Source organism: Echiichthys vipera (assembly GCF_963691815.1).
Source record: "Echiichthys vipera genome assembly, chromosome: 13".
NCBI classification, from domain to species: domain Eukaryota; kingdom Metazoa; phylum Chordata; class Actinopteri; order Perciformes; family Trachinidae; genus Echiichthys; species Echiichthys vipera.
In genome coordinates, this window is record NC_139838.1 from 14,403,747 (window position 1) to 14,414,397 (window position 10,651).

At 37.6% G+C, this 10,651-nt stretch overlaps 1 protein-coding gene across 1 annotated transcript; it reads left to right on the plus strand.

Moving 5' to 3' along the window:
• The first annotated feature begins 8,078 nt into the window (after window positions 1-8,078).
• bet1 (Bet1 golgi vesicular membrane trafficking protein) lies at window positions 8,079-10,596 on the plus strand. The gene is made up of 4 exons (XM_083925058.1): window positions 8,079-8,210; window positions 8,452-8,558; window positions 8,738-8,794; window positions 9,889-10,596. The coding sequence occupies exons 1-4, from the start codon at window positions 8,192-8,194 to the stop codon at window positions 10,042-10,044; spliced, it is 339 nt and encodes a 112-aa protein (XP_083781184.1). The 5' UTR covers window positions 8,079-8,191; the 3' UTR covers window positions 10,045-10,596.
• Window positions 10,597-10,651: the final 55 nt, after the last annotated feature.

Here is a 10,651-nt window from a genome sequence, read left to right on the forward strand (position 1 = left end):
ATAGCAGGACAAAGGCATACAGTGCAGTGACATATTGTAGAGAGAAGTGCAGCAGACCAAAGCTTTGGTGACATGAGGGACACAGCAGTGCATAAAATTGTGATTCTGTTTTTGGTGTTGGTAAGCCTTTCAAATGGAATTCACATCAGGGTAGGCTTTGTCTGGTTTGCTCTTTTGCTGAGAGAAAAAAATGTCCTATTAATGACTGAGTTAAGAGAAAGCTGTCAAGCCTGTGGTAGCAGCAAATGATTCAGCGGTGCATCAGCACATCTGTGTGGTCACTTCCCTGACTTTTCACCACCATTAATACTAAGTGCGCAAGACTCCTCTATATGAAAATGAGGCCAGAGCAATACCAGCTTGCACATTAATGCTCTTGTCTAACTAAGTTGAAATGAAAGAGCTCAACTTGGCTGCAGGAATTAAAATGTTTTCTCGGTATGATCAAAGACAACAAGCTCAATCTGCTCCTGGCTGGCTGATGACTCACTCAACTGAATTGTATCTCTTCACCTTGCAAACTTTTCTCCTTCAAGTGGACAAACATAAAAAACGAGTTAGCTAACACTAGTATTATATGCCCTTTCATCATTATGACTCATTATCTTTGTGTGCAGGGATAAAGTGACCTTGAGCAGGATAAACATTATACAGGATGGATGAATGGACTCTCACACCTTTGTAATTGCAAAAACACTTCCATCCTCCTGTCCTGTTTTTCTTGGATAACTCTCAAATGCAATCACTTACTTTATTGAATTTGCTTAAGTAATTTTTTTTTCACCCAACCCTGTTCCTTTGAAATACTTTGTTTAAAAAGTCAAAGTGTTAAAGGGTTATGCAGTAAAGCTCAGGGAAGCTCAGACATGTAGTTGTCTGTGGACAACATGCTTGATCCCGCAGACCAATCGAAACCATTCAAATCAATGGCGATGGATGGCTCTTATTGATGTGACCCCATTGTAACTGTTTAGAGTAACTGGCAGCAACTTAAATAAGTGGGAACAGTAAAAGAAAGAGACTACAGTATGTGTGTATTTTACCAACAAACACAGAGGCTTTGTCCTTTTTGCAGCAATTGTTAGGAACTGTAGCAAACATTTGTCACTAATTAGTTCCTTACTGATATTGAAAGAAACCATGCTCTGCTGCTGCTACTTCCCAGCCAATGTATCTCTCTGTACTATGTGTTGAAAATTTTGGGACATTTTACCGACAAGACTTCAGTGGAGCTTCCTCTTTTCTATTTAAGGCAATGCACCAAAAATAATTCCTGGACATTACATTTGTTATGTTTATAAATGTTGAATGGAAGTGTTTCCCAAAACAGGTTGTGATATTCAAACATCCCGTATAAAATGTTTAACTGAATCAAGGAAATAACAGAATATGAAAATGATTCACATGTGATTCACATGTTATTATGCATCACTAATTCACATCAGATGAATGAACTGGACTGGAATGTAACATTTACTTATTTACCTGCAGTTTTGAGGTGTATTTTACTTGAGTATTTCATTTTATGCTACTTTATATTTCTACTCCACTAGTGCCAATTGTCTGTGGCAAGAATGGGTTCCATTAGTTGCACTTAGTTGTGCAGTATTTACTTCTCACATCAGCGCTGGAGTGAAAGTGAGAAGGTATTCCAACATGATTACTATAATGCAAGATCATTTCCACCAGGTGTAGTTTGCCTTACATTCTCTTGCATCATGCCTTGAGGTAAGCAGCCTGCAGCAGGCTTGATTGAATTTCAATGCATCTGTGGCTAATGGAAATGAAAGTGTTCAGCAAAGACGTCCTGGTCAGGCGGGTGCAGTCAGTGACCCAACACACTTTTTAATGGCAATGTAGTAGTAATGGCATCAAATGCGTACACACAACATCTCACGTATCTTCACTTTTTACCTCAGCCAGTGTTCAGCACACTAATAACAGATTTGCTCTGCATTAAGAGCAGATAGAGAAGAAGGAATTGACTATTAGAAGTGTATGTGTGTGTGTGTGTGTGTGTGTGTGGGGGGGGGGGGGGATGTGTGTGTGCATGTGTGTGTGTATGTGTATGTGTGTGTGTGCGTGTGTGTGTGTGTGTGTGTGTGTGTGTGTGTGTGTGTGTGTGTGTGTGTGTGTGTGTGTCTGAGTGAGAGTGACAAGATAAGAGGCAAAGCCTGGGAGTCTGCACCAAGGGTCAGATAAGAAGGCAATGTAATTTGCAGCTTTGAATGACATTCATTGATAAAATGTCATCTGTTAGAAAGGACTAAATAGTCTTGTGTACATCATAATTAGAATGAAAACAAAGCCACTTAGGCCCAGCTCCCAGCAACGCTAAAGTGAATCAATACTTCATTTCATTTTGTTTTGCATCTCAAGAGAATCAGGGTCAGTGTCAGCCCATAATTCAAAGCTCAATTTGAACATGAGAACGAAAGACAAGGAGCTCATATGTTTAGATCTTTTAGATGGGGAATTTTGCCGCAATTCTTTGGGATTCTAGGGGGTTCGTCCGGGTTGCTGACGCACGCACTCACCCACTAACACGCCGATGCACAGATGAGACGAGTGAATGGTAACATGGATCCAACAGGGTGACAACTTACTTTAGTCTGAGTAATAGCCTTGTTCATTAGCAGTGACGGGGGATCCCCTGAAGGGATTCAGCAGCATGGAACAGCCATAAAACTAAAATGTGAGCTTTAAATAGATGAATTTGAGAAACCAAAGCCGCTCTGCCCCGATCTTCCTCAAACCTGTCTCTCTCGTTGTCAATTTTCTATTTCAGTTGTGCTTTATTTGCATAGATGGTTGACAGCCATTCCTGAAAAAGCAATAAGATTACAAATAAATATGTAAAAGCGTATAATGATTTAAATCAAAATGTAAGAACTTGAAAAACTGTATATGCATATAGCTTCATCTGCTCATAAGATAATGTACACCGACATGATTTAACAGACAGCTTCTCCTTAGATTTTGTTTTCAATTGGAAAGTTAGGTCTGGTAAGTTAAATCTGGTGAAGTCTGGCAATTACAGTGCTGCAGAAAATTTTGCCTGATGTCCTTGTTACACAAATTCCTCTATAATTTCCCAGTGGTCACCAGACAGAAAGTCATGAAATCCTTCTCTCATCAGCATACTAATCAAGAGTTTGGATAACTTCTCTTCTCTTCTTTAGAGCCACGTGGTGTGATCGCTGTCCCCATGGACTCAAATGCACTTTCCCTCCTCTCAGAGCCTTTAATAACAGTAATAATTAGTCTGGTTTTCAAAACAAAGGATTGACTTTTAAGAATGTATCGAATTATTCACAATGTGTCGGTTTGTAAACCAGTACATTGTGAATAATTCAATTCAATAGTTTCCCTTCCTAGGTTAGTTTCTATTTTCATCTGTATAGTTGTCACTTGTAACCACCCTCAGCCAATCACATGTGCCCTTAGCCTCTTAGCAAGCTCACAAACTGTTACTGAAATGTATCCAGCTAGCTCTTTTAGCTAGAGCAACAACAATGCCAAAGTAATTCTGAACCACCTAGAGGTTACTATTGTAAACATATACATATTCTAAAAACGAAAACAAAAAAACCCCCTGCAATTTCCCAGCTTGGGATCAATAAAGTATTTCTGTTCTATTCTATTCCAGCGCTTCATAACTAAGCTCTCTTTTTATTAAGCTTAACAAGGCTAAATATGCTACTTTGACAGCTGATTAGCCTGTAAGCTCTTTGTTACGCAGCTAACACGTTATTTTAGTGTTACCGCCTCAGAGTAACTTAACGTTTCTCAAAGAAAAACACAAGAATCTGTGAAAAACAAAAACATGCAGACTTTTTCTGTGGTTGTTGCAGTCAAATGAAGCTAGCTGGCTTGCATGCAGGTGGTTAGCCTGCTGGGAGGCTGAGGGCACAGGTGATTGGCTGAGAGGTGAAGGAGCGGGTCAACTCCACCGTCAGGAAAAGTGAGGCTAAAAACAATTGGGAATAAAGGTACTATGAAATAAAAATGAAATTAAAATAAGAATGATTCAATCACATTTCGTAATAATACTAAGTTGAGTTTGAATAATGTTTTATATGTATTCATATGACTATCTATTTAATAGTAGGCTGCTGCTTTGCACCTCCATCCTCTCTTTTTCACTGTCTTCCACCTCACCCAAATCAGTTTTATTCTACTCCACATCTTATTAAAACCCATTTACTAATGAATGAAAGGATTTAGGCCCATTCTGAACAACACAGCCATCTATTCAGAATCCAAATCCGCATATAATAACACTTTACAAGCCAGAGAGCCTGGCTAAAGAGCTGCCAGAGGTCTTTTAACTGCGGTTCAAAGCAATGTTAAGTGTGGGAATCAAAATCCTCCCTCCCGAGACTAATAGTTGGAAGCACAATGGTGTCCTTTTGATCTCTCCTCTAGCATGTTTCTGCTCCGCCGTCATCTGACTCATTCATTTCTCCATTCTCTGGAGAAATTATGCTAATCAGGGCGAGCCAGATATTGTTAAGTATCAGCAGTATCCCGCCAGAAGTGCAGCGCAGAGATGGATAAACATTTCTTATTTTCAGCTAATTACAGTCCTGTTTTGCCAAATGGCAGCATACTGAGTCGGTGGGCGGGGGGCATCTCTTTGATCCTGATCCATCATAGATAATTTATTAGAATTTGTTTGACTTACTATGCATTAACTGTACGTGAAGAGTACAGTGCATAAGTCCTCCACCAATCTGTTTTTTTTGCCCTTTCCTTTCCTAATATTTGACAATACAAAAGAATGATTCTTGATAATAACAGGAGTCTTCGTAGCCATTTACAGTATGGATACTGGTGGCTCCCAGAAAAAAAATAAGCAGGCATATAATACACCATAAAGGGTTGAAATGTTGTTTAAACTTCAGTATTTATACAGATCAAACAAGATGCATGTTTTTAATGAGTGACTAATGAGTGACTTTTAGAATAGCTAATAGGTGGAGTTTCCAATCTTTATGGTAAACTTGGCTAACCCATTGTGAAAACTTGTCTCCATATATCAACCAGGCCCCTTGGGTTTCCCTCCTTGATATGGGAACTGCATTTTTTGGGGTGGCCGTAGCTCTCTGCTGAGGTGCCCTTGCCATGGATTCACACATGCCACGATGCCAAATCGGGCCAGGGGAGCTCCTACCCCCTACTTCTTGGACTCATCCTGGGACCACACCATCTTTGAACTTGGCCTTCATTTTGATCTCAACTACACACCTGTAAAGATTTTGGGACTGCATCTTGAATTTCAGGCCAGGGGCGTAGGTTGTGGGGGCCCTTCCCTACACCATTGCTCAGATCACACACATTTTTTTAATTGGGCCTTTATTTTGATCTCAACTACACACCTGTTATGTTTTGTAACTGTATTATGCTAAATAAGTGTATTTACCAAAATGTTTGTCTGTCCCTTTAATTATCCCTGATATTACAAGGGATGCCAAATTGTGTCTCTGTCACATTTGATTGTTGTCACTGCAGAAAATAACAGATGGCACTGACAACATAACATTTAGATCTAGTTCAGACATTTGAAACAGTGTTTCAAAATACTTAGGGTGGAATATGTAGAATATCTGAAGGTATGGAAACAAGCTGTTACACAAAACGTACTGTGTACACAGCACTGCTGAGGAATACTGTATGTGCATGTGTAGATTCAAACCAAAGTGTGTGTGTGTGTGTGTGTGTGTGTGTGTGTGTGTGTGTGTGTGTGTGTGTGTGTGTGTGTGTGTGTGTGTGTGTGTGTGTGTGTGTGTGTTGATCACTGCACCAGGAGTGCTCTCGATCCACTCGAGTTTCAATGAGGATTAAGACCAGTTTCCAAAGACCCATCAGATAAATCCAATCCTTTCAAATCCACAAAGGCTGAGATGTGCAGACAGTTCAATCAATATCTTCTGTTTCTTGGACATGTGTGTCAAGGTCATGCATACAGCAAAGCCTCTGGGTGATATATAAAAAGATGAGTACTGGGGCATTGAATGCATTATAGTAGATAGGAGCTTAAAGTTGTATTTATTTAAAAGATATTGGATTGGAATAAATTAATATTATGAAAGTCATTTTAATCTCCTATATCATATTAGCTGTCTCCTGCAATATTGGCACAAGGCTAGGTAAGGGATGATGTATGAGGGGATGAGGAAAGCTAATCACTGCTAAACAGCACCACTAGGATTTTGTAAATATTGAGAAACTCTTTTCTATCCTACACAGCACAGATGGATGTGTCAGTAAGCTCCATTATTAAATCCACAAAATATATTTGTCTCAATTTTATGGTGGTCATATTTCAAAATGTTCAGAGAAAACAATCCATCTGTGTCTATATAAATGGAACACCATAGCAATTTCCTCCTTATAACAATTTGTTTCTCCCACAAGAAGGGAGATTAACCCGTTGCTGTATGTTGCTTTGGGACCTGTGTTTCAAAGAAAACTTAACTACAGCACTTGATAATTATTATTATTTTATATGTACATCATACATTGGAGTATAGCGGTAAGCCCTGCTGCCTTGGAGCAAAAATGCTCCCTTCTCTGTGGAGTTTGCATGTTCTCCATGTTTGCAGTGGTTTCCTCTTCTAGAGTTACATTAAAAAAATCATAAAAATGTCACAGAATAGTGTGTCATTAAGAGGCAAAATCATGTCATAAAAAGTCATAGGATAGTCATACAATACTGTGCCAAATAGTACACTACTACTACTACTACTCAGAATCAGAATCAGAATCAGAATCAGGTTTATTGCCAGACAATTTTCATTGCAAGGAATTTGACTTGATTTGACAGTGCCTACATAAATATAAACATGAACACAAGCAAGACTAAACATATGGCATTGAATTATATACATGCAATATAAGTGACTGTATTTGTATGACCAGTGCAGTTGGTAGTGTGCAAATTAAAGTGTCCAGTGAAAAAAAAAAAATATAAAATAATATAACACCTGTGATTTGGGTATGTTAATATAACGTACTACTACTACTAGTTCTACATTTTCATAAAGCCTTTATTGTGGATTTTTAGAAAATAAAAATATAATCCATAATATTGCATAGCATGTCATAAAAAGTTCAGAAAAAAGACATAGTATAGTATGTCCTTAAAACATGTAATAGTATAGATTCATGTCATATAGTAACTATACTAATATACCACTACTACTACTATACTACATTTTTATAAAGCCTGCAATGCTATGTTTAAAAAACATGTATTTTATGAATGTCATAAAAAGTCACAAAGTCATAGTATAGTAAATATACATACATATATATGTATATAATATATACATATATATGTATATATTTACGATATATACATATATTTAGTTTGCTTGTGTTCATGTTTATATCTATGTAGGCACTGTCAAATCAAGTCAAATTCCTTGCAATGAAAATTGTCTGGCAATAAACCTGAATCTGATTCTGATTCTGATCCAGGTATATATATATATATATATATATATACATAAAAACGCATAATAAAAAGTAAATAAGTCATGTCAGAGCATGTCATCAAACATTTCATATGCCTGGAAGTATTACAATTTAACAAAACGTAATATAGAATCTTATTGAAAAAGTCATAGTATACTTTTCTGTTAAAAAGTGTCATAAAAAGTTGTGTTTAGTATGTCATAAAAATCATAAAAATAGAATGTCATAAAAATGTCGTTAAAAAAGCAAAACAAATAAAAAACATGCAATTACATGATTGAGATTTAAATCAGGATAGTCTGACCTCAATAGTAACCCGTGGTATCGACTATGCAGTTACATCAGTAGGTCAACAGAAAAATGATATTTGGATTCTTGTTTTTTATTGTAATGTTGCTCACGTGACATAAACATAAACAAACACACACGTCAACAGTTTATTGTCATACATATTAGCTGTCAGTTTAATAAAATGTCTCTTAAAATAATTAAATGTGGAAATAACACACACCGCCCACACATTGATGTTGTCAGGCAAGGCTTGTCCTCATCGGCCACCGTATGATGTCGTGGCGTTTACTGATGTGCACAGACCAACTTGCCAGAGTTACAGATTGCCGTTAGGTGCAAAGTGTATCTTACATGGTCTGAGTTTGTTGAGTTACACGTTACATAAATCGCCGGACAGTATCACCATCAGTGGTTCAAGATGAGGCGCGCAGGTTTAGGTAAGAGACAGAAGTAGCTAACGTCACATTTTGATTTTAAGCTCATAAGTAGCCTGTTCGTAGCAGCTAGCTAACGTTAGCTAATGTTGTTGTTAGCCTGTGTGACTATTTTAATATGTCCATGATGTGAATGAATGGTCGTCGTTGTGTAACGTGACTCGAGGCCCAATTTATATATGTAGGGGCTAAAACACGGACAAAGTAGCTTAACTAATGCTGTATTAATTGCGGTTTCATGAAGGTGAAGCAGGCTCTGGGAGTTATGTAGCAAGTGGATACAGTGTGTATGAAGAGGAGAATGAACACCTACAGGAGGGACTGAGAGCTAAAGTCAACGCTCTGAAGAGTGTAAGTGATGTGACGTCTGTCCACTTTGTAATATATATAATATAAACAGGCATGGTATTACATGTATGACAGAATTATCCACTGTTTCTTATGTGTACTGACGTTATAGGCCTAAAAGAATGTGAACGAGTTCCTTTGTCTTTTACATAAATGTTAATATTTGATATTTAACGTTACAGCTGTCTATCGACATTGGGACGGAAGTCAAATACCAGAATACAATGCTGAGCGACATGGTGAGTTTCTCTTTGCTTACTGACCAAACACAGAGATCTTCAACAGGGGGTACGGGACCCCCGGGGGAGTCCTCAAGAGTTGCTGCAGGAGGTCCGCCAAATTATTGGATTATCTTTCCAACATTTAAAAAAAATATATATGCAATATCAAAATATACATTAACATGAATGCAACGTATTATTAGTATTATTATCAAAGACACCTTTGTGAAAAAATAAACAAATACATTTACACAACATTGATGATAGGCTTACTGGCTCATAGGCAAGGTAGACATTAAGGTAGCCATGTAAACATACAATTGAGGTGTGTGTGTGTGTGTGTGTGTGTGTGTGTGTGTGTGTGTGTGTGTGTGTGTGTGTGTGTGTGTGTGTGTGTGTGTGTGTGTGTGTGTGTGTGTGTGTGTGTGTGTGTGTGTGTGTGTGTGTGTGTGTGTGTGTGTGTGTGTGTGTGTCACTCTAGCTGTTTGGACTAATTTAATATGCAACTCTATTTAATACAATATTTGTAGTAGGGGGTCCCTGTTTTGTCTCCCTTTCAGCTAATGGGTCCTTGGCCTAAAAACACAGAAGACCCCTGCTGTAATGACATTGTATAAGTGATGGAAGAGGGAATAGCCTACCTATTCAGATTCTTAAGTAAAAGTAGTAGTAGTAGTAGTAGTACTTACAAGCAAAAGTCCTGCATTCAAATCGTACATTAGTATTAGCAAAAATGTACTTAAAGAATAGACAGTAAAATCATTACGAGTGGTAATCTATTATTTAATCATTGATTCATTAACTTAGATGCAGCATTTCAATGATGCAGCTGATGGAGAGGGAGTTATATTGAACTGTAAATCACCTTTTTTGATCATACAGTTTGTTATATCATTCATATAACTGTCAAATAAGTGAAGTGATTTTAAAAGAATATGATTTCCCTTTGAAATATAGTGGAATAGAAATATTAAATAGGGCCTCACAGTTGTACTTAAGCACGGTATTTGAGTAAATGCAACTACAACTGTCAAAAACAAGATCTGCATACAGTATATGTGTTTCCTGGCCAACCTGGACTTTAAACTTTGTATCCCTCTTTCCCACAAAAGGACACAGACTTTGACTCAACAGGCGGCCTGCTCGGTGCCACCATCGGCAGAGTCAAGCAGCTGTCCAGAGGCAGTCAGACCAAACTGTTGTGCTACATGCTGCTCTTCTGCTTTTTCGTCTTCTTTGTCCTGTACTGGTTCATCAAGCTGAGGTGATAGGAGGTCTCTGTTGAACTTCGGAACCCCACATTTTCATCCTCAGTCTGTGCCATGCTTATGCATCAAATTTTAACCAACAAATTAAAGGAAGGGATTTTTTTTTGTCATAGCTTTTCATGTGCCCAAGTCTCACATTCAAATTCATAGAATGACAGCAGAATTGAGTCATGAATGGATTCTTTCAGATGCTATTTGATGAAACCCCAATAAGTAAAACAGAGTCTGAGATAATTTTGACCATGTGAAATAGGAATCATCTACCGTATATCTGAAGTAGACACTGCAAGTATGTATTTACTTGATAGTAGCCCAGTTTGCTTGGGTGAGAAGATGAGACCTAAACATTTTACAACTGTAGAGGATAGTTCTGTCGATAAAGTCCCAGTTAAAAGTGATTAAGTTATAGAATGCTACTTGAAGCAAATTATTTAGTGCATTTGCTTCTAAGACTGAATGGATATACTGTATAACAGCGTTTTGCATCCATACAAATGTTTGTTCATTATTTCATCTTTGTTGTAAAAATATTTTTTAATGTAAATAAACAAATTTTATGTCTGGATTGACCAGCGTGCACTACTTACACACATATAATGTCCTGAAA